At 33.6% G+C, this 25,607-nt stretch overlaps 1 protein-coding gene across 6 annotated transcripts in view; it reads right to left on the reverse strand.

Moving 5' to 3' along the window:
• Positions 1-225: 225 nt before the first annotated feature.
• The window catches only part of Cd36 (CD36 molecule (CD36 blood group)), an 86,789-nt gene continuing 61,407 nt past the window's right edge, over positions 226-25,607 (reverse strand). For all 6 annotated transcript variants that reach the window (XM_076913141.1, XM_034518731.2, XM_076913140.1 and 3 more), the window contains exons 4-15: positions 22,890-23,050; positions 19,304-19,451; positions 18,306-18,485; positions 17,045-17,136; positions 15,355-15,401; positions 8,029-8,098; positions 6,822-7,009; positions 5,577-5,695; positions 4,540-4,613; positions 3,983-4,037; positions 3,088-3,252; positions 226-1,215 (exon numbers count right to left, since the gene is read on the reverse strand). In XM_076913141.1, the coding sequence (XP_076769256.1) occupies positions 3,088-3,252; positions 3,983-4,037; positions 4,540-4,613; positions 5,577-5,695; positions 6,822-7,009; positions 8,029-8,098; positions 15,355-15,401; positions 17,045-17,136; positions 18,306-18,485; positions 19,304-19,451; positions 22,890-23,050 (1,299 nt within the window). In that variant the 3' untranslated portion in view covers positions 226-1,215. The remainder of the gene's footprint in view (positions 1,216-3,087; positions 3,253-3,982; positions 4,038-4,539; positions 4,614-5,576; positions 5,696-6,821; positions 7,010-8,028; positions 8,099-15,354; positions 15,402-17,044; positions 17,137-18,305; positions 18,486-19,303; positions 19,452-22,889; positions 23,051-25,607) is intronic.

Raw genomic sequence — 25,607 nt, forward strand, 5'->3', positions numbered from 1 at the left:
AAAAAAAAAAAAAAAATGCAGAACAGTCTATCAATGTGTCTTACCCTGGAAAAAATTGCCTTCAGTCTCACACTGCTGCTACAAAATTAAAACAACATATCTCTTTCCAATTGGATTAAGACATAGCAGGAAGGTTAAACAATTCAGAAAGATGTAGGACTTCAGATAGAATACTTCCATAAAAAATCATTACGTGCTGTGATGCAATAGTAACTAGACAAAAAGTTTGAATTCAAGGAACAACATCTTTTAATGTTAGAAACCATTCTATTTTGGAGTGATTATGAAAGCAGAAGATATTGCCACAAAATATATTAAAGCTCATTCTAGTTTTTGTAAGATTCCATACAATAATTCATATATTATCATTTACATCTTTTAACACTATAACAGCTCTCTGAGGTTGCATTAGTTTCAGCTGAGCAGAAAGAGAAATATCTACTCAGTATTTTAAAGAGCTATGCAGCTTGGAACATGACAACATACTTAACATGTGAAGAACTAAAGTGTGCTTTAAAAAATGTCCATTTCATGGCAAGGAGCAGAACATATAAGCTCTGTGTTAGAAAGTTAATAAAAAAAAAAAAAAAAAAAAAAGTCACTGTGACATCTGGCCTTGCTATTGCCAAGGCCTCCAGAGAGAGAGAGAGGCTTAAACAATATATAAGCAATGGCAATATATAAGCAATTGTTTGTTTTCATTCTTAAGCCTTTCAAAAGATGTCATACTTATGACATACCATGTGCTGACAGTCACAAGACATATTTGCTATAAATGAAGGGGCCACTCCAGACATGATAGCAGTTTCCTCCAATGAAGAAAAGTAAATTCTCTTAGAATGTATATTCTTGAAATTTGCCAACAGGGAATAAATCAGTAAATCAGAACCAAACAAGATAATTGGTTCTATAGAAATTGAAGTCCACTCAGTTGCAAATGATGGACTTTTAAAAGTGCAAGATTTTATTAAAAAATATAGGCTATAGTGACATATTAATCTTTTGAAATATGTTGTGTCTTATTGCATATATATATTTACAAATAAATATATATATGCAATAAGCGAGAAAGAGAGAGAGAGAGAACACACACCACCATTTCTTCAACTAAAGATAGGTGTGTTTGGTAAAAAACAAAGCATATATTAAGTCTTCGTTTTGTAGATGGGTTTTACCAAAGATGTAGCCAGTGGATAATGTAGGCTCATTCACTACCTGTAAAGTAGAAGAAACATTACCAATCAGAAAGCAGTGAGATAATAAAAAGACAAAATAGTCTTATATCATATATTATATTATATATCATTATATCAAGATATGATACATTCAGTTATATATTTAAAACAGTGGAAAGTATGAATAAAATAAGACACCAAGAGCTTTCAATTCTGATATTCCTTAATAGTATATGAACCTAAGAAAACTTATATTCAAGGATCATTAAACAATGATTAAGTTATTCATTTAACTAAATAAAATAATATCTTGTACAGGCATGCTTTTATATTTGAGCAGGGATTTGATACATTTTAGGTGGATATTCTGTTTAATCTATGATATCGACATATGTTCACATTTGTTCCAATATAACTTGTTGCTGGGCTAATGAGAAATATTAAAGTATTTTAACTTTGAAGGAGACATTTATTTTTCTCATATTTTTATTGAAAATAAATGTCTTACATATAGTAGGTTTAGAAGTTTCCATTTTATGTGTGTAGATATTTTGCCTGCATGTCTCTTTGTCCATCATCATATATGTGCAATGACTGGGGAGGTCAGGTGAAGACATCAATAAGTGGTACTGGAGCTAGCAGCCACCTGCTGGGAAAGGGTCCTTTGGAAGAGCGATTGTGCTCTTAACTACCTGTCATGTCTCTGCCTCTTATTTTAAGCATTACAATGTATATGTGTTTTGTTGGCATTTTAAATGCATGTTGTGCAAAGAAATTTGAGGAAGAGTGACATAAATGATCTAGAACAAAACATTGAGTTGTGTTTTTCTACATCATTTAGATGCTCAATTCCTATAAAAACAAATATTGATACCTAACTTCCACATTACTTTAGAAATCATTAACATGGTTATCTTAGGCTTCAATATGGATAATTTGATTTTTGTTATAATTTTCTAAAATGTCTCCAGAAGATATATCATAGTATTTACTCCAGGTTACTGGAACCATATATAGGGTTGATGTAATAATTTATGTAAAATGTTTAGCATTGTCAGTATTTGTTCAATATCAGTTATTAGAATTAATTTGTTTTCAAGACACAGATTATGGTCAACTTTGGCTTAAGTAGAATGTTTATTTTGAAGTGATTTTTCAAACCAATCATTTTCTCCCCATACTTCATTTTTCTGACAGGAATTGGAGACTTCTATTTCAAAGTTCACTTCCACTTAGGCCATGGTAAGTAGCTTAAGCTTCCATTTTTTCATATATAAAAAAAGATATTAATATCTACACACAGTAGTCACTACTATCTAAAAACCCTGTACAATTTTGCCAAGACTCCTAAGTATTATCCACAATTATGTACTTTTTCTTTAAACTGGGTGGCTCAGTTAATTAATTATATTATTATCTTGTAATTTTATATTCTAACTCTTAGACAGTGACTTTCAATTCATTATTATGATGTCAAACTATTGAGCCCTGATTGAGAAAAGTCATGGCTAGCATCTACAAGCATAAACCAAAGGTTTATGATGATAATTTCTTTTACCTCTGTGTTTTATCAAAATCTAGATATTTCTACATCTTCATCTTGCTCTTATACATTTAAATCTACTAAAATGTTTATAATTATAATTTTCCATCAAGTATAATTTTAATAATTGTTAAAGTAAAAAATTAGAGAGTCTATTTGGACAAAAAATATCATTATGCTAGTTTTCCTATGGTCATGGTTTCAATTATCATTTGTTTATTAATTAACAACAATAACATCAAAAATTGGGATATATATTAAGACATTATGGTTGGCTAAACATGTCTAGAATATTTGTGCCTTAATGTATAATCACTTTTTGATAAGATGGAAATAGTTAAATGATACACACTTTGCTAGAGCACTTACTTATTTTCCGTTTTTAGATCTGCAAGCACAGTATGAAATCATAAAAACAACAAACATCACCACTCCAATTCCAAGTAAGACCATCTCTACCAGGCCAAGAAGCTTTATTTTTCCAGTCACTTGGTTTTTGAACATTTCTGCTTTCTCATCGCCAATCGTGCCAGTCTGCAATCAAGGTAACCATCAATGTTTTGTGAGTAAATTAACAAAACAAAATAATTTTGTACCATTATCTTCTTTAAATGCATCCATAGGTGTCAGCTAACTATGTAAACTTCTCCTTATATCCAAAGTCGACATACTGCACCTGCTGATGTGCAGCAATGACTCCTTTCCCGCTTTGATCTGCCACCTAGTACTCAGCAGTGCACAAACATCGATTTGAGCTTTCAAATTCTTTGAAATAGGTCACAACTTTCCAAAGGTTTCCCAGTGTCAGGGAGAATTTGCAAAGGTCAACATCTGTACATTCTCTGAAGGTTTGTACAATGCATTTTCTAATTATGTGACTAATCAATTTTGTAGCTTACAGTAAGATGTCAGGCAATAGGATTGTCAGCCTAGTCTGAACTACCTGACTCGAAATAATTAGTTCTTTATTATCTCTGTTATAGTCAATGAGTCATGAATTCTGTGGTGTTACATATATGCATGTCTCTTTCTTGAGTGTTCTTACTCGAGTATAAGTAAAATATGTAAAATTCTTTGTCTGAAAAACAAACAATGAAACTAAACAAATACTTTGCTGTAATTTAGCTTTTTTCTAGTAATAAATCAAAGTGTAAGTAAGAGCATATATTCAGGCAATGTAAATACATCTTTACATAGTACATATGTCATTTTAAATACCAAAAGCTTTTTATATAATTGTTTTAATGAATAATGAAATACTAACCTCATTTAGCCACAGTATAGGTACAATATAAGGTCTCTTCAGATTCTTTAATGCTCTATAATACACATTGAAAATAATTGTGAGTATACTTATTCATACTTAAAATACATTTATAATAAACTATCAGATATCTATTACTCTTGTATATTGCTTAAGTTCTTTGATTTTGTTCTGTTCAATGAATGAATTTTAATTCAGATGTCTCTCATATTCTCCATTCACATATCTAATGTAGATTTCTATTTATATTTTATGGGTTATAGGTACACATTTTAATCTACAAAACTATATGACCTAGACGTTATAATTGGATATATGGTATGTAAGAAGTACCGCCAACAATATCCAACTAACAGTAGTTAAAATACACCATTTCAATAAGCATCAGATCTGATACTTCTTCAAGTAAAATTTGTCTAGATATTTAATAATTCTATACTGGAATAAAGATGAAAAACATAAGACATTCTTTCCATTTTTGTTCATCTACTCACATTCTTATAAGAAAATGCTACTACTGCATAAAAAAAAAAATCAACATTGTTAGAGAAACTCACTCTATTTTTCTAGCTGGCTTGACCAGTATGTTAACCTGCAGTCGTTTTGCAAATTGTAGAGTAAATCCAGTTATCTAAAAATAAGAAATTTAAATAATTACACACTTCTAACATATTCCTTTATAACAGTCAGATTTTACCTTTTGTGTTATACAAAGAGAGTCATTTTGTATTTAAAAATGGAAGAATTCTTGAGAATAAGAAATTAGAGTCCTTTAAACTTTGTGCATAAGCAAATAAGTAATCATGCTCTATAGGTATTTATATGCGCATATTGTATCTACATATAATATATATATATGTAAACATATATATGGGAAATTTCTTTGTCTTAGCTAACATTAAAGTTTTCTTTAGATTGTGAAAGCAACATAATTTGGTTCAGAAAAATGTAGCATTAGTAAAACATATAAAAGGCCAACTCAGTCCAGTTAGTTACTGAACTATATGTACAAATATTTACTTATTCAGAGTCCACATATCAATAAAAAGCAGTATTATAGACTTCCATTATTTAAGGAGAAATGTGTTTCTACAGCTCTCAGATGCTGAGAGCCAGCAAGTGTCAGACCACTGAGCTACATTCATCATTTCCCTTCAAAGGTTCAAAAAGAGTATCAAGAAAATTTAAATGTTAATAGTAGTACTATAGCAACTGTTATACGTTATTCTTGTTATATATTTTGTCTGAAACTTACATATAATCATACTATGCTTTAATCCCCACCAGCAGTGATTCCTCACGAAAGCAAATCCAGTAAATGCAATAATAATAATAATAATAATAATAATAATAAGAATATAAGGTAATTACACTAACTTTTATCATTAGAATTCCTTGATTCCATCAAAACCCTTATAAACTCCCATGTATTGGAACCAAAAATAAATTTCTTGCCATTCATACATTAAAATGTGAAGAAATAAGTTTTATTCTCGTTGACAGTTTCACTGATCTTAAGGCTATGACCCAAGAATGTATACTTTTTATTTTTAGAAGAATATTAACTAAATCTATCAACAAGACAATAACTTACAGGTTCCACATCCAGGTATGTCCTATGCTCATCTTCATTTGGATTTAAGCCTTCGATAGGTTCTGAAACATCAGGACTTGCATGTAGGAAATGTGGAAGGGAAATATACACGGGCTTTCCTGAAGACACATTTTAAGAGACAATTGGAAATAGATTACTTTATAGTTCACATATTAGTTAAAATATTTGCTAAAGGATGAGGCTTTTGAAGATTTAAATATAGTTGTTTTTGAAATGCAGATGGTAAGAGCATTACTTGTGGTTATTATGCAAAATAACATTAACATCTGTGACATTTTATTAAACAGTTGGTTATCTGTTTCTTCACACACTAATTTCCAGAATTCAAATCTTCACTGTTGAACCAAATTAAAACATGTTCATGTTCAAACTGCAAGTGATGCTACAAATATACCGAACATCTCATAGTTTGTTCTTTATTCTCATTATTTTACAGTGAATACAAACACAACAAGGAGGATTCTGAGGTCTGTGCTTTTCCATTATTACTGTAGAGATACAATAACAGCTAATTTTATTCTCTGTTTTCTAGAAGGAGGGGAGCTACAACCATGGTAGATGATTAGAAAACTCATTGTATACTGGGACTTTTTTCTTTCTGCCTAACCAACAAAACAATATGCTGTAATACCAGTGTGATTTTTCTAATAACTCAATTTTATAATACTGAAACACAACAGTAGCTTCAAGAAAGAAAGAAAAAGAAAGAAACCACATAAAAGCACAGCAAAATGTACTACTATCAAAGATTATGTTTCATTACGATTGCTTTCTTTCACTTTAAAGATACAATAGAAAAAATTATGAGTTAATATTGCATTAGATATCAGGATACTTTATTCTGATTCATTCATCTCCTCTTTCTTCTGTACTCATATGCCCAACTAGCAGGACTTTTCTAAGCTTTCTTGTCACATGAATGTCATTATCTTATTCTTTGCTATTGTGGTTCTTACTGTAGTTTCAAGACCCCCCTACCACACAGAGAGAAAGAGACAGAGACAGAGAGACAGAGAGAGACACAGGCAGACAGAGAAAGATTTAACTTTACGTTCTGCATATAAGAGAACATTTGTGTGGTATTTATTTTTCTAAATGTGGCTTATTTTACATAATATAATCTAGCCCTATCTAACTTTTACATGTTGCAATTTAAAGAATAAAAATTTCAAGCATAATAAACACAGATTCACATGAACTTTGATAATGAGCGTATCTACAAACCTTCTTTGCATTTGCCAATATCTAGCACACCATAAGATGTACAGTTTTTGGAGATGACTTTTTCAGTGCAGAAACAGTGGTTGTCTGGATTCTGGAGGGGTGATGCAAAGGCATTGGCTGGAAGAACAAATCTGTACACGGGGATTCCTTTAAGGTCAATTTCAGATCCAAACACAGCGTAGATAGACCTGCATGGGTTTTCAAGAAAAGAGCTTCATACCAGAGAACTGACTCCTGTTCTAGAAATCTGATTCTTTTTGCTTAATTTATATTCTTGCTTTAACTTATAAAAAGTCACATATTCCTGATAAAATTTTAAATACTTTAATTTATAGAAAAGACATGTGGGTAGCTGAAGATCAGAGATAATATTGAATGAGCTCTGACACAAAGAATTGTGCGTGGTAGACACAGAGTGATAGATATCTGCTCCAGGCACACAATGCACATACCCCACCACGTGTTATGTGGCTCTTTCTTTAAGCATTTTTAAAAGACAGAAAGTTCTAAATTGAACACAAATATATAATTGAGTAGGACATATAAATATTTATTAGATAGAGGAATTTTAATATAAAAACTTTCTCTGACATTTATCACCCATGACAGTTCACGTGGAAACTTCACCTTAGAAGATTTTTTTAAGAACTAAAGAATGTATATTTTATACTCATGCTATTAACAATGCTATGTCTCTAGCTACCCCTCTGTGACAAAGTGCTGTTTGCAGAAATTTTATACATAGGGTAATGATTCTGGGGTGTGTAATCAGTAAATCTGTCTATAGTCTCATTTTCAGGGATAAGGCTGTAGATCAAGGGTAGTTGTGTTGATTTCCATAATCATGGATATATTCTCAACCCCACCAGTTCATCAACTTTGCCGTGTGGATCATTAACATAGTTCTGTAATAAATGTGTCATCTTCTTTAGATATCTTCATAAAGATAAGATTCCCTTTACATTTGATTTTTAAATCTTGAAATTTTATCAGCAAACCTGATAAATATCACTCAGAAATGTCAAAGAAAATGACTTGTACTATAAAATGTTGTAATGTGTAAGCTAATTTTGCCACATTTATTCTTAAGAAATCAAGAGAAATATTTGTCTATTTAAAAAAAAAGAGTATAAATAATTATGCTTCCCATTCTTTTGTTTTAAGACTAGAATGGCAAAAGTCTAATGTTTACTCTCCAGAAACTTACCTGCAGATGTCAGAGGAAAAGAATCGCAGTGTCCGAGACTTCTCAACAAAAGGTGGAAAGGAAGCTGCATCTGTTAAATATTAAGCCAGTGACCAGTGTTTTTATGTGATGTAAAGTTTAGAAAAATCTGTAAATCTCTTTTCAGTATAGTCAATAAAAATAAAACATACACTGCATATAAAATTATAGTTACCTAGTAAGATAGTAACTTTTAGAAAATAAAAAAGATAAATATTTTATTATTGAAATATGAATTTTATTGTATATACTGAAGTATATACAAGTTATCATTTTCAACATATAATCAAAGTATCTTTTATTGCTAATGTATAGCATATGTAGGTTTACAGATCATTTCAATCACAACAGATGTCCTGGCTATTTTTATCAATTTGACACAGCCTAAAGTGACTTGAAAAAAAAAATTCTATTGAAGAGCTACCTAGATCATATTGGCTGTGAACTTGTCTGTAAGGAAGTATCACAATTTGAATAAGAATCACCCCATAGATTAATCTAAATGCGTAGTCATCAGGGAGTGGCACAACTTCGAAAGGATTAGTAAGCATGGCCTTGTTGGAGGAAGTGAGTCACTGGGAGTGGGCATTCAGTTTTCTAAACCCAAGACAGGTCTAGTGTCTTTCTCCTCCTGCTGCCCCCTGCACTGTCTGCCTGCATGCAGTCATGTGCCCCTCCAAGATAACAATGGACTAAACCTCTGAGATCTTAACAAGCACAATTAAATGTTTTTCTTCATAAGCATTGCCACAGTCATGATAGCTCTTTACAGCAATAGAATATCAAGACAAAACTTGGTACCAGAGAGTGGGGTATCTCTTTGACTGTTTTGTTGGTTGAATGTGGACTTTTGACTAGAAAAGGAATTGAATGCTTCAAGCAGGGCTTAATGGGCCATACTCCTAGGAGCATGGAAGCCGGTGCTGAAGAAGACTTAAACTGTGGAGCTTGACTCTAGATATTTTAGAGGAAAAGAATATTAGTAAGTGGCTTAGAGACCACTCTTGCAATATTCTGTCAAATATTATGGCTGATGTCTGCCCTCTTCCAAAAAAAAAAAATCTGCCTAGGGTAAATTGAAGAGATTAATGGCAGTGGCAAAGACGGTTTCAAGACAGTCTCGTATTGAGTTTGTCATGTGGTTAGTAGTGATAACACTAATGCAGAACTATCATGAAAAGGACCAAGTAGAGCAAGGAAGTATAAAACATATTCCGTCTGAGGAGAAAAGGAACACCAGAAAGTGTAATGGAGCCAAGTTCAGTGCTCAAGGAGATTGAAGGTTGAAAGACTGATGTTGAATGGAATCAGGGAGTAGTGACCTCGGGGAAAGAGCCACCCAGCTAAGCTTCCAACATATGAAAAGAAATTAAAGGAAAACATACACAGTGAAGGAAACCATCAACTATAGAATCTGATAACAATGTAACTGAAAACCAGGGCCAAAGCTAAGTGGGAAGGAGCACTGAGAGGAAGAGATAGAGCAAGGAGAGAAGATGAAGGAGAAGAGAAGCTAGGTGATGAGAGAGAGAGAGAAAGAGAGAGGGGGCATGGAGGCAGATGTTCACAGGTCTCCACCAGTCAAAGATAGTTTTTATATCTAGGTTGGGTATTGGGTTACGCTTCCGATTGAGCATTACCAAACTTATAAATCCTTTGATTAACATTTTTAAAAAAAATTGTATAAAAGCAAAAAGGAAAGGGGGGGCACGGGGCAGGGGTTTTCTAGGGAGGGGAAGTGGGGAAAGTGGATGGCATCTTAAATGTAAATAAAATAAAATAAGAAGAAAAAAAAAAAAGAGGGCCAAGTTGTGGTCCCAGCAGTCAGCAGAACTTGGCAACTTCAGCCATATCCTGGCTCTGGCTTTAGATTTAAGGTTATAGAATCTCCCTTTGTAACTAAACAAAGTTGTGGAAGCCAGGAATATACCAGGCGTGTCCCTGAATGAAGGCCTAGAGAGGCCATTGCATGAAGCTCTGAAGGTGAAGTTTGGGTTGCCTTGCAGATGCCAAGATGTTGGAGATGCCAGTCATGGGACAGAGTCCAAGGAGAACTGCAGATGCATTGAGGAACCAGAGAAAAATATGTTACAACCAACAAAGCTGAAAAGAGTCAGTCTGAAGTGAGCTTTGACATGAAACACGGACGTGCAGAATTTGGAGTTTTCTCATCTGATTTTCAGTCTTGCTTTGGTCCATCATTTTCTCTCTATGCTCCCTTTCTTTCCCTTTGCAATGGTAATATATTGTTGCCCATTTATGCTGGAAATGTATGTGCTCTGCTATTTTAGTTTGATTTCACAGGGACTTAGAGGAGAGCTGTTCCCTGCTGCTCACATACTGCAGCACTTGAGAGAGTGGGCCCTGCAACTTCCCTGGGCAGCATAGCAGAGCTGACCCTGGATGTTGGAGTTGCAGGTGAGCTGGCCCCAAGGGTATGAGGACAGGCGTCTGTTCTGCCTCTTGTCTGCTGGGATGTGGCTCAGACTAGGGAAAGACAGCAGCCCTTCCCCTCCCTCACCTTTTCACATCTACGCCAGGCCAGAGAGCAGGAGAATTGGCCATGTCATTTACCAACTGCAACACTTGGGACAGCAGAACCTGCACCTTGCCTAGGCAGCAGGGTAGAGCTGGCCCTGTTTATATGGTGGTTGTAAATGAGCCAGCCCTGTGGGTGTAAGAGTAAGAGAGCTGGAGGGCTGACCAACCTTGATACCTCTCAGACCTAAATCCACAGCTTTGAATTGGTTCACCACAACATCTACCCTAATAATGAACTGCTGGAGTGCATGAAGGAGCTATTCCCACACATCTAAAAGGATCTCCATGACATAGTACAACAACTGGATATCCAAAAAGAGTCCTAGTGAGGTTCCAGTATTGATAGTGTATCACAAGTCAGAGGCCTTATACCAGGCCAACGAGTCACTGCAATGAACAATTGTAAGGAAAGAATATATGTTTAAACATAAAGGTACATGGCAGGACACACTGTGACACACTACATTCCACAAGTAGAGGTTGTAAGGGGTGGGTGGGTTTGAGAAATGTGGGTGATGAGTGTGGGATTGGGGTACATGATGTGAAATTCACAAAGAATCAATAAAAAGTTAAAGAAAAAGAAGAAAGAGAGAGATTGCCTTGAATCTCAGAATAGACATTGAAACTTGAACTTTTAAACAGCATTGAGACTCTGATAAAATATGGGAGCTTTTAAAGTTGGATTTAATACATTTTTACATTTTATGATATCACTACAAGTTTATGGGTGCTGGGAGTGGACTATGGTGAATTGAATAAGAATGCTCCCATAGGCTTATAGGTGAATGCATAGTCATCAATGAGTGGCACTGCTTAGAAAGAATTAGAAGGTATGGCCTTTTTGGAGGAAGTGTGTCACAGGGGATATGCTTTCAGGTTTCAAAACCCCAAGGCAGGTCCATTGTCTCACACTTCTGGCTTACTGTCCTTCCAGATATAGAACCCTTAGCTGCTCTCTAAAACCTTGTCTGCTTACATGCTATCATGCCATGATGATAATGAACTAAATCAGATAATGTAAGCGAATTCCAATTAAATACTCTCTTTTATAAGAGTTGTTGTGGCCATGCTGTCTCTTCACAACAATAGAACACTGTCTAAGATAGTGAGTGTCTTGATTATTAATCAATGGAGGAGGGCCCAGAGCACTGTGAGTATGATGGTCCTGGGCTATATGAGGAAGTTAGCTAAGCAAGAACCTGAAAATGAACTTGTGAGCAAGCCAACAAACAGCATCCATACATAATTTTTGCAAAAATAAAATGTTCCTTTAGCTCCTGGCCTGACTTCCCTCAGTAATGAACTAGAAAAATAAGGTAAATCTTTCGTTCCTTGTATAGTTCTCAATCAGAGTGTTATACCACAGCAATATGATAAAACTGGAACTGCAGCCATATTTCAAGTTCCTGGAAAGTACACATGACTGGAGGCTATATACATTACTGACAGATATATACACTGTATATCTACTGCTATGAAATAAAAGAAATTCTAGTAAAGCCGCTGTTAGTGTTGTAAATGTGTTTTTGAAATAGCCCACTCTATCACCGGGTTGGCACTTTTTTTTGTTGTAAATGTCTTTAAAATCCCTAATATATCAGCACTGTTCTTTTAGTAGTGATATATTCATCTGATTTAATAATTTTTAATTTTTTCTCACTAAAATTTCTCATAAATGCTTTAAAATATTTTTATACTTAAGATGATATTTTATTGCTTATTTAAATTTCAATGTAATTGTCTTCCATGGCAGACACTGAAGAAGTAGTTAGCTGTATTTGGTTAAAATAGTCTGACATATCCTTGAAGTACGTGTTCATGTTTTTCTCATCAAGTTTTATTATTTTTAACTTTATGACTTGTTAGTCTTTACTTATGCTTCTATGAATAAAGAAATCAAGAAAATTCTAAAGGAAAACGAGAAGTGCATTATCTGGGCAATGGTATAGATCAATAGTCTGGAGTCCAAAAATAACACATGTATAAAATTTGCTGTTTGTTTGTTTTTAATATTTAAGTAAGTTCAATATAGATATAATAAAGTCCTTTTTTTACACGTATTCAGTTACTTGCTGTGGGGTATGTGCTTGGGTAGAGGTCAGAGAATAGCTTGAGAATACAATGATAAGTTCTCTCCTCTCACCTGTGGTTTTTAGGAATAGAATTCTCATTGTCAGTGAATATCCTTACTCACTGAGTCCTAACCCAAAATCCTGTCAATAAATAATCCCCAAAACAAATGTGTATTCTATGAAAAAGTGGGAAATGTTTTTGACATTTTTTCATTAACATCTATCATTACAGAATGGCTAAAATTGGTAACAATTTCTTTGCTTAACATAACACATTTTCAAGAAAAATTTTGATTTGTTCATTAAATTCTATATTATTCTGTGTTTAATTATAACTGACATTGCATTAACTCTACATACATATTTTGAGAGAATTGGTATGTTCATCAGGTTTTCATCCCCTAAACTTTCTCTATCTCAATTTATTTATATTGTTTAATTTCTCTCAATGTTTAACAGCTTTCAGAACAAAATCATACCCTTCTTACATGATCTTCAAGAATATCATATGTTTAGATGTGAATTGAAGTAATAATTTCTTTTCAAAAATATAATTACGATTGCTAGTATGACAAAATAACAGACTACAGTTTGCTATATTCATTTATTCTCTCTGGTATATATTTGTTTATTCATTATGGTTTTCTACATATTTACTTTATCAGAGTCAATAACAATCTACTTCTAACTTGTATGCTTTTTCTTAGTTTTCATATATCAGTAATTATAATAAAATTATACAAGTTCCTGTTAAATTAAAAAAAGATCAAGAAAATTATAATGCTCTTGTGACCAAAGCTTGATTCTTTCAGTTAGAGGATTAGATAGTAAATTTTTATTTAAATTCTCCATACCAGTAGGCATTATCTACACCTGAACATCCAGTGGTTAATCAACTAAAGGATTATACATTACAAACACTTAAATTATTTTTTCTAAAACATCACTGAAGATAATTAAATCCAACAAATTCCATAGTAAAAAAAATGTAAGATGGTTATTAGTGGTGTCATACTTTCCTTTGTTTACATGCTCATGTATGTGTGGAGACCAGATAGAAACTTTGTACATAGCTCTACAGCTATTGCCCATCCTTATTTTTGATCTGAGTCCTCCCACTTGGATCGGAAGCTTACTGATAAGTCTAGGCAAGCCAATGAATGAACTCCAGGTATCTACACATCTCAGCCTATCCAACTGTAGAATTACAACTATACTTAACCATATTTAATGTTTTTGCCTATGGCTCCTAAGAACCTAACTCGGGTTCTTATACTTGTTATGACACTATCTTCCAACTAAATTATCTCCCCATCACCCAAGAGTTGCTTTTCTGAAAAGAAACATTCTAAATGTGTGTCATTCCTTTTAGTGGATGTGTTTCAAACCACAAAAGATACAATTTTAGATTATAAAGGGCATATGTTGGCATGTTTGTTTCAATGGCATTTGTTCCCTCATAGCCCCATATCAAGAGTCTCTCTCACAGGGATCATCTCTCAATTACTCCTCTCTCTTTCTACTGCTTTTACCTCTGGAGTTTACCTCTATATTTCATTACTTAGTGTTCCTATGATTATCACTAATAAATTCCCAAAGCTCTGCTCTCTTTAGTTCAGCCAATCCCTTAGATCAACAACAGAGTCCTTGGTGTTTATTTTTTCTCTTAAACACAAGGCACCAATTCCTGTTTAGGAACAGCTTAGTACAGGAGTATTAGATTTATATAACTATTAAAGTATTGACATACTTGACAACTTATTTGGGAAAGTGTCCTTGGGAAACATTACTGTCATCACTCATGCTATTCTACTCTGTGAGACAGAACAAAAGTAAATAAACCTGCAATTCTCAATTGTGCCTTGGAAAGGTAGCCTCAGGCTTCCTTTGTTACTTAAACTTTTATCATCATTATATCACTTTCCTACTCAGTATCCCCTCAGCTACTTGGTAAATATTATGTATGTGCTTCTGACTAATTAAAGGCTTATCTTTGATTTAGATAACTTCATGGTATTTGATTACCATAGTATTTTACAACCAAAGTTCTTACATGGAAGGACAGTGTGTACTTTCCTTTTCTTTAAGGACAATAATAACCCCACACTAACTACTTCCTAAAGCAAAGATTTTGTTTCTTTGCAATCCAAATCTAATGTACAGAACATGTTTTTGCATATATTCTTCCTGATAGTAGATATCTAACCTTGTTTTATTTTCCCTTTTCTCCCTCATGCTGAACAACTTGTCCAAAATAGGTTGCTTCAGCTCTCCAAACTTACTGCCTCTACCTAAGTAAGCTCTGCATCTCACAGGTGGTGGGGATAGGTTTTCCTTTGTGAAATTGTATTTCTTCACATCTACATTGTCAGTCTACTACTGAGGAATAACTGACTAGCAACTATACCTCTACACTTGTTTTTACCTACTTGTTAGATGACAAATCCCTAAGTGAGATACTTGACAAAGAAGAACTTTTCTTGTAATGAAACAAGGCGTATTTTCCATTACTCTAAAAAAATTTTAGTGCATTCAGGATATATCTCATTCCTACTCTACCCAAAAATAGACTCTAACTTATGCTGAATGGTAATCATAGCCCCTCAACCAGGATTTCTTTGGCAGGGAGACGGGTAGACTTGTGGGGAAAGGTGACATTTTTCTCATTGTGGTTATTACAAACAAAGATTCTTACCTGTGCCATTAATCATGTCGCAATAACTTGGCCAATAGGACAAATTCCTTAGGAATAAAAGAAAGAAGGTGAACAAATACACTCATTTCAAGAACAACATATTCACATTACTCTTTCAATTTAGAAACACTACTTTCCTCAACATACTAAAGAATAGAGGTGTTGACAGCAAAGATTTAATAAACACTCCACCTTACTCAATCCATTGATTGTTTGACTCCTGAATCTTATTGCAGTGAAGGAAGTATTGGGCAACTTAGGAGGATAGACCATAGACATAGCAGCTAAATGCCAAACTCATTAGAAACCACTCGGATAGACATGGTTCTGAAAGAAAATAAGAAAGATGTAGATCTCCAAGCAGGAATTGGTTTCCTTGAGAGAAATGAATTATGTGATAATTTGTTCAGTGTTTATTCTGATAGAAGGAAGATACTAAAGACCTTTCTGACATGTGCTCCTCATCATACAGAAGTGGAAAGAAAAAAGGAGAAAAAAGCAGAGAAGCAAGGGTTTGGATTCATTGAATTCAAAATACATAAATACTTAATGTTGACTTTATCCTCATGGTACTTTTAACAGGTTTTACATTTTTCCCATTTTGCCTTATCAGAGAGCAGTATTAGAATGGGACTAAACTTATTTATCTTTTATTATCTAAATTATGTTCACTTATATATGGAACAGATTAAAACAATTAGCATTAAATCCTCATGAATTTTATTTTAGTCATTTGAGTGAGAAAAAAACTAGTGCTGTCTCCTCCTTAAAAAGTTTACTAAGATATCAAAATACACTGTTGGTTATGTTTTTAAAGAAGTAGTGCTAGTTAAACTCAGCCAGAATACACACAGTTATATCAACAACTTCAGTGTAATTCAACAACTTCAAGGTGTCTTTTTTTCCTCTTTCTTATTAGTTTTGTTTCTATTTAAGTGATATCAAAAATTAGGCTTCTTTCAGATGAATTGTCAGGAACTGAGACACAGAAAAGTATAGGTTAATGAACCTAGTGTGTTCTTTCACCTTTTCAAAGGTGATATATTGTATATTATGTTAATTTTCTTTGAAATATTAGTTTCATTTTTTATCAGTAAAATAACCATTGACATGGCAATAAAATTATAAAGGTGCATGAATTTACTTTAAATATTTACCTGTTTTGACTCATTTGGAAAAGATCATTGTAAAATATAATTTTTCATATGGTCATTTCAAAAAGCATAAGATATATTTGCTTACCTCATAGATTATAGTAATTTTTTAAACTTGTTATCACTTAATTGTATGAATGTGCTACAACATTAAATATGCTACAGAGAAAAAATTGATGCTGCATTTCTCTGACTAAGAGAAGCTATGAATAAAGACAAAGTTTTCATACACTCACACTGCTGACTGTCAGTCAGGTTCATTAGGAACACGATGGTGGCATGAAGAGTTTAATGTCTGGAAAAAGGATAGTGGCCAAGTTGCTCTTTAGCCATGTCTGTTTTATAGGCTAGTACTTGTGCCTTAACAGTTATAGTAAAGTAATACTAATAGCACATTATAATACCCTGGTCTGTCTGTCAGTCTGTCTCTGTCTCTGTGTCTTTCTCACCCCCCCCCCACACACAAACACACACACACAGACACACACACACACACACACACACACACACACACACACACACACAGAGTTACTTACCTTTTCCCTTTATAGGAATCAATGATGGCAACTTTGCTTATGTTATCCTTTCCATTGAAAACTTTATAAACTCCATCTACAGTGTTATTGTACTGAAAAAATATAAATAAAAAATTACTCATGGATCAAGTTTTATTTACTATGTCATAACACATATGACAAACTTACTTTCAGATTTTTCAGAAAGGGGTTTTTATCATTTGTGATATATAACACAATATGAGTTTTACATTTGAGCTTTTATTAAGTATTTTAATGTTAGAATATAAAAAGTGCCTACAAATAAATGTCATATGGTTACAAAATATAAGAAAATAGCTAACAGAGGCTATGAGTGTCTTTCCAGGTTTGTTATGAATTAACCAGACATAATGTTGCTTGCTCTTCCTATTATGCTCAGGTAAGGACACACTGAGCTAAACTTACAAGATTAATGTCTACAGATTTCTAAATATATTCCAAATTCTCAAATCATTAGTAGTGGTTACTAAAATGAACAAGATTATACAAACAAAATTAAAAAATCTCTTAGCCAAAAAATGGAGCTATACTGATTTGGTTCAAATCAAATTGACTCTAATTCCTTCAGGCTTTTCTGTTTATATTTAACTAACATACAACTGAATAATCTGAAACATTAACAACAAGGAACTGGAAACCATAAGTAGTATTGCTACCCAGTGTCCGACTATACAATGATCAAAACAGAGACTTGGGTAAGCCATCTCATTCTTGCCCCATTGGGAGTCCAAAGCTACGTCTAGCAAGAAGTCTCCATTCTGTTAATCACAAAACTGCCATTCTGTGAAGCTGACTGGCAACCCTCACTAAGCGAAGCTTGCTGAACATCTCAAGTGAAAATTCACAGTAACTTTCTAATTGAAACTTTAATAAAATTACATCTCTAAAAAATAAGGAAAGATATGATCAACATGTTTAATTTTTAATACAAAGACATATTAACCTTGATTCCTTAGAAAATTTAAAAGTAAATACAATTTGCAAATATTTACATATTTACAAAGGAATTTTCAATTGTGTATAAGAATAAAATTCAATTAATTTTTAAATTAAAATTAATTTAATCAAACATATTAAGTAATTTTTCACTATGAAAACTGATTGCATGTAAGATTTAGACTTATGAATTATATGTTCTCAGATTAACAAGTAAGAAAATAGTCAAAACTATAAATGTTTCCCATTAATATTTTATTTATATACTTAAAAAATATAGCAAACATTTATATTTGGTACTTACAGGATAAAACACGCCAACTATGGAATTTATAGGATATGGAACCAAACTCAGAAATGGATCTTTGTAACCCCACAAGAGTTCTTTCAAAGATCTTGTTTGGAACATAGAAGACTTGGACTTTTTGATAAGGGAGTTGAGTACAGCTTGAACAAATGAATTTTGGTAGATATGTGGTGCAGCCTACAACAAAAAAAAATCACTATCTGAGAAATCAGTACATTATATTTCTTAAATAAATGGATTAAATGTAATAATCGAGTTCAATTAAAATCAAAATAAACCTTCAAAATCTGCTAAATCTTGCCTAGTCTAAAATTGCAATTTTTGCCATTTTTTTCTAATCTCTTACAGGATTACTTTTTTTAAGAGCAAACTTATAAAGCCTTTGATTAACATTTTTAAAAAATTGTATAAAAGCAAAAAGGAAAAGGGGGCATGGGATGGGGGTTTTCTAGGGAGGGGAAATGGGGAAAGGGGATGGCATCTGAAATGTAGATAAAATATCCAATAAAAAAAGTGGGGAGAAAAAAAAGAAAAACAGTCACAGTAATTCATTCAAGGTCCCATGAATTAGGAAAGCTCTATCCTAATTCAGGTGCTTGTGCTGGTCTCTGGACAGATAACCCATGTCCTTCAGCTATGTCACACAGGTATCTGGGAGACTAGTGGAATAGTAACATACTGTCCAGTTCTCATTCCTATAATAAATCCTCTTTTTATCATAATTATACCTTTCCTTTAAGAATTTCATTTGGTGATTTTTCTATGTTAAATATAAGGTGAGTATATTGAAAAAATGAGCTGGTTTTAAATGAGTATAATTAATCAATCAAGCTAATTGATTTATGCTGATCAGGTCATCTCTCCAGATGACAAAATAGCATTAAACATGGTTTTTATGAAGTGGTTAAAGAACTAAAGCCAAATGATGAGGGTGCTTATGAGATTAACTGTGACAGGCTCTGAAATGGTCCACATAGCAGCTGCTGTCCACTCACTGCCACGGCCAGATTGAGGACTGTGAAGTTGTCATCCTCTGTTCCAACAGACAGTGAAGGCTCAAAGATGGCGCCATTGGGCTGTACAAAGGAGACAGTGGAGTCCTCAGGGTCCTGAGTTATATTTTCCTTGGCTAGATAACGAACTCTGTAACAAACATAAGTCAACAAAGTGAGAGGGGTCAAAACCTAACAAATCCAGAATAACCCAAGGCCCTAAATTCCTAGTAGTGCCTTTTTCATAAGATATTTTAAAATTAAGGTAACTATTAATACTAATTCAAGTAACGCTACAGCAATTTCAGATACTTTAATGCAGGGATGACTAGTTAAAATAAAAGCTTAATAGTTCACATTCACTGTTCCCTAAATGGCACTTACAATATCAAACCAGTAGATGGCACTCAGTAAGAGAAAACAAAATCAGTAAAACTTGCTCCATCTTAGGAAAGTTCTTTTGAAAGAGGTTTTTTTAAAAAAAGAAAAAAATGATGTCTTCAGATGTATTGGTTAACAAGATCGAGGGAAGTAGCTTTTCGCCCATGGTTACATGATGCCTTCATTACTATTCTTGCCAAAGAAAACATGAATTTTAAAATGTAAAATAAATAGAAGGAACTACAGTAATCAGAATTATTATAGATTGGAATATAATTATGATACTAAACAACGCAATTTTTTGTTCAATCATGTCTTATACTGTCGATTACTGCTTCATCAATATCATTTTAACAGTCATTGGCCAATCAACTCGTGGTTCTGTTTTAGGGGGCATATTTTTCTACAGGCTCAATTTAAAATGGATTCAGAGTGTCATCAATGGCATGTCATGCTCTCACCTAACACATAGAAGACACTCAATAGAGTAAACTTTTTTTTTAAGATTTCTTAAATCTCATTTTTGTTACTTTGTTGGAGGTACCTAGGCAAGCTGAAGAAATTCCAGTTTGATGATCTCATGAAACAAGAAGCACACTTCATTAAAGACAGTTTGAGATTGCCATACAAAGGAGAGCTTCCTGTGTGAAAATTGTACCTATAAATCTACTCCTTCCCAGTTTTCTCTTTTGCCTTGAGCAAACCAACTATATCTAATTCATATTAGTTCTATACTGAAATAGTCTATAGGTTGTAGGAATAACTCCTATAGTCTATATATATATAAATATATATTTATAGATTATATACATTTATGCATACTTAGAACATGTATATATGTATATATGTTATACATATATACATAACTTATATATATTGTATATATATATATATACACACAACATGGAATATATATATATGAAAATTATATTTATATGTATATGCTTTATAAGAGAATATAACTAGGCTTAATTGCTATGTTTATACTTTGTTGTAGCTTCATAAATTCCTTAAAGGCAAAAACCATTATCCCTAAACAAACAAAATTAAAAACTAAAACATAAACCAAAGAATCACTATCCTTAAATAAGGGGGAGGGGAGATTCTTAAATTGTAATAACTATTCTCTTCTCTTCAATATTGGCTATTTTATTCATGTTATATTTCTCATGCATACACTTTAAATTTTATTTCTTAGGTCTTATAATGGATTACAGATTTCATAGGTATAAACTATGCTAATACATTTCTTCATATTTCTTAGACTATGATATTTACACACTATTTTGCTAATAAGTATTATAATATCACAAAAAATATTTTCTTGCAGTTAAAAAAAACAGAGTCTTCTTTGGCAAAATTATACATTGTTACAAATATTTCAGTAAATAGAAGACTATCAAAACATGATAGTCCACAAATCATATGTTGGTATAGCAGGCATAACACTTACAACAATTGCTATTTCTCCATAATTTGGAGTGTCAAATTTAACTCAGAAACATGCTTTGGAGAGGCTAAAAAAATGTACAATCCTATAACGTTAAAACATACTGCAACTGTGGATTATAAAGTTAATAAGAAATATAATAATTTGTGATATGAACTCATGTTGCATAAGTAGTTGTGTTTTGTTTTGAGAGGAATTTTCTACATACTTAAAGACTTAACTGTGTTCTCACAGGAAAATAAAGCTACCCCTAATACTTAGGTAGATACTTAGTTTGTTTAGGTAAATACTTAGTTTGTTTCAAGTGCCTTTGACTACTCTAAGAGTGGAAAAGAAGAGTCTGTAATTCTGTAATTTACATAGAAAAATGTATGCAGAAGTACGATTACTAGTCCCTATCTCTGTGTGAATGTGGACATTTGATGGTATTGTTTTTCTTCTTCTTCTACAACTACTTCTCTCTCTCTCTCTCTCTCTCTCTCTCTCTCTCTCTCTCTCTCTCTCTCTTTCTTTCTTTCCTTTTCTTCCAATAAAAAGTTTTGACTGCTTATTTCCCCTAGATGTATTTATTTAAGATTCTATGCATATGCTGACAGGAGCCTGATATAGCTATCTCCTCAGAGGTCTATCACAGTCGGACATATCCAAACGTAGATGCTCACAGCTAGCCATTTATCTGATCAAGGGGTTCCCAATGGAGAAGTTAGAAGACTGAAGAAGCTGAAAGGGTTGGTGGTCCCATGAGGAGAGCAACAATACCAACCAACCAGAGCTCCCCAGGGTCTAAACCACCAGCCTGGGAGCACATAGGGAGGGACCATGACTCCAGCATATATGTAGGAGAGGATGGCCTTGTCGGTCATAGGTGGGAGAGGCAATCTTTGGTCACATGAAGGCTAAGCACTGAGTGGGGGGGGGTTCGAGGGTGGTGAGGTGGCAGTGGGGGGTAGGTGGGGGCACACCCTCATAGAAGCAGGAGGGGGGGACGGAATAAGGGGTTCCTGGGTGGTGTGGGTAAGGGGGTAAGGGGGTAAGGGGATAAAATCTGAAATGTAAATATATCCAATAAAAAAAGAAAAAAAGATTCTATGCATAACTTTATTAAATAAACTATTGGAATACTTATAAAAGTATAGCAGAGAGAAATATTGTAAGATTAAATTGCTGTTTAAATCTCAATGCATAGCTGACCTCAGCATGTAGCAGGAACTGCAACTGTGCAAAATCGTTTTACCTCTGTGGTTCTCAAGCCTGAGTGCGGATCTGAATCACACAAAGGAGTTTGAAATGCACAGCTAGTGGCTCATTCATCCACTTGCTGTAGTGTTTGATGGGTGTTGCTACTGTTTCTGCCTTAGAAGCCACACCAGTATAATCACAGAGGTAAGATATGTGTTTCATTTTAAGATGTTCATCACATATTCATAAAACTCTCAGCATACCAACTACACAGTTTGGAACATGACAAAAGTGTCAAAACAAAACATCCTTAAGTTTTTGAGTAGGGGAGCTATTTAATAGCTTTCAAATGGTAATAAAGTCTATATTTCTTTTTCATATAATATTTGGTAATATTAGTGTAGCATATAAAGATAAAACCTAAATCTATAGACTAAGATCCTTTACTTATAGGGAAAACATTTTATGTAGATTTTGTTGGCAAGAAGATAAGTATACTGCAATACAACGGAATTCCTTAGGAGGAAGAGTTTTCAGAAACCAAGTGAGAACACTACTCCTTCTCAGGAGCTCACTCACCTATATGTGTAAGGACCTCTCTGTTTAACCTTGATGTTGCTGCTGTTTTTTGCCACCTCATCTGGGTTTTGCACATCAAAGATCCAAAACTGTCTGTACACAGTGGTGCCTGTCTTAACCCAGTTTTTGAAGGCAGTGGTTCCTTCTTCAAGGACAACTTCCTATGAAAAAGAAAACAAGTTTGGTTTGTGTTTTTTTATAACGAACATGGAAACTGCTAGGACCTTATTATGTTTAGTCAGAATATAAGGAACACCTTGTGAGAACATGAGTAACTTTGTCACACACTTGAAGCAGGAATGCTGTCCACGTGAAGGACACTCTCTTGGTTAACGTTTAGGAAGAGAACCAGTGTGTAAATGGTGAAGCCATCTTTGTTGCTTTTAAAGCAACCTTTCAAGTGAACCCATGGCAACATTCTCTTAGTCAACAGAACAGTAAGTTAAGCTAATTTGAAATGTTGTCAAACAAAAGATTTTTTTGCCAGGGGTAATCTTCTAACTCTGAAAAAAATATGGGTTGATGAAGGAAAGGAGAGAAGTTGAGAGACAGCTTGAGTAATATTTGGAGGTTTTAAAAATGACAACAACAACAGAACTCCTTTCTTCCAAAGTTGGGCAACTCAAGGGATTGTAACTAATCTTTATTAAATGAGGATCATAAATCCTTGAAGATGAATTATATAAATAAGGATATTTCCTCTTTGGAATCTTGTTCAATATGACCTCTGTGAATCATATATTTGAGGATTTCCGGATTGTGTTTTTATAAACAATATAAGTCTTTAATTACTCATTGTATCAGTAGTTTTCAAAGAGCAAAATTAAGAAGGAGTGATGTGTGTGTGTGTGTGTGTGTGTGTGTTTCTGTGTGTGTTGATATCTGTATATGTGCATGATACACATTAGAAACCATGTATACCAGTGGTGCTGAAAATATGAAGCAATTAAATATACAGCATCAGGACTGAAACACCTTTTATTAGAAACTCTCTCCTGTTTAGGAGCTTTGGGACCAAGTGGAAAGCCACTAAACCCCTTAGGGTCCCTTTCGTTGTCTGCAAGGGAAGAGTTACCATAGATGCTTCCCAGCTTCTTTTCTAATGCTTTTACTCTCAGAACAGGAAGTCTGTGTAGTCATAGTAACTAGTGCAAACAAAGAGTTTATTACTTCCAATTAAGTAATGTGGGAAGAATGCCCAGGTTCAAGAGTGTTCAAGGGGAAGAGGAAGAAACATATTCATAGAGAATTAGCCTAAAGGAGTCCATGAACATAGGAACAACCAAACCTACTTTCTTCACCTGGAAATATCGATTCACTGAATGATAGGTTCAGGAAAGGAGAGGGGGAAGTGACATGCTTTTTGAGGTTGAGTCTCCATGAAAGCACATGGTTGGAATAAGTGCAGCCTGGACAAATAGTCTTAGGGACATTTGCATTATTAAGCCTTATAGCAGTCCTTTCTTGGTTAACGCTGTTACTGGTTTCCCTAACATATACATATCCTGATCAGCTGTTTAGTTGGTAGGTGTGAATTGAGTTTCCTGGCTTCGGGAAATGATATTGCTTAATGCTGGCAATAATGGAAGCCATTAGAAAAAGCAAGGCAGCAGGTTAGGTTGTGTTTGAAAATGCTGTAGTACTGTAAGCCATGAACAGAGGAGCTGGAGCTGATCATGTGATGTTCAGATAGCTATGGCTCTTCTAGGATAATATTCTTTAAAAAGAGATATGCAGCCAAAATGCTTATTTCCACACTAGCCCAGTATTAGAGCAAAGTTACAAAACTGATTTACCCAGATTTCTTGAGATCAAGGTGTTTGTGAATATTAAAGCTGAGATCTGTATTGATTTAATGTCAAAAGACTATGGATCTACAGGTCATAAAAATTTTAAGGCCCAACATAATAGTTATTGTTTATCTTGTGTTACTCAAAATACAGAATTATTTCAGTCCTTAGTGAAAATAAGTCAATATACTCTGATGAGATCAGAAATGACTTTTGACCATACTTATCATTTTGTTCTTTGAACAGAGAAGCTAGTAGACTGTTAGGATGGGCCAGCTGTCACTCAAATGCTGAGGTGTGCACACTAACTTTGACAGTTGTGTGGGTGAGTACTCTTTTAATATAATGGCAAAACCAAATGTGAATGTCTCCTTCATATAACGGTCAGTGTTAGTGTGATAATTAAAGCTCCCTTAAAATTTTTTTATTGGAGTAGGCGGTGCACAAAATTACAAAAATAGTCCCATTCACCAAAGAGTATGTGAAAACTGAGTTATGTATTTCACATTCAGTATATATGCACGGATTATTTAATGTAGTTATATCTTCCTTATAATGTAAAGATAAGATATATTGAGCAATATGAAATTAGCACATTTAGAGGTAAAATATGTTGATGACATTTTAATAGGGTTTGTCATTACCTCAAGAATTATAATAACTAAGAAATGAAACCTGAATAGTGTGATTACAGGAAACATTCAACAAATGTTCACTGTCAGTATTTTAGAAATAGACGCTATATGTTAGAGGGAAAACTATAATTCATTTCCTTCACACATTCCTCAAAATCTTGGTTCAAGTATTAGCTGTCTAACTAACTAACTAACTAACTAACTAACTATATAAACAGTAACTCATACTATTATATGGGACTTTTTCTCTTACTTAATTGATTTATATTGACATCTTATCTGCATTAAACCCT

Source organism: Arvicanthis niloticus, chromosome 15 (assembly GCF_011762505.2).
Source record: "Arvicanthis niloticus isolate mArvNil1 chromosome 15, mArvNil1.pat.X, whole genome shotgun sequence".
NCBI classification, from domain to species: Eukaryota; Metazoa; Chordata; class Mammalia; order Rodentia; family Muridae; genus Arvicanthis; species Arvicanthis niloticus.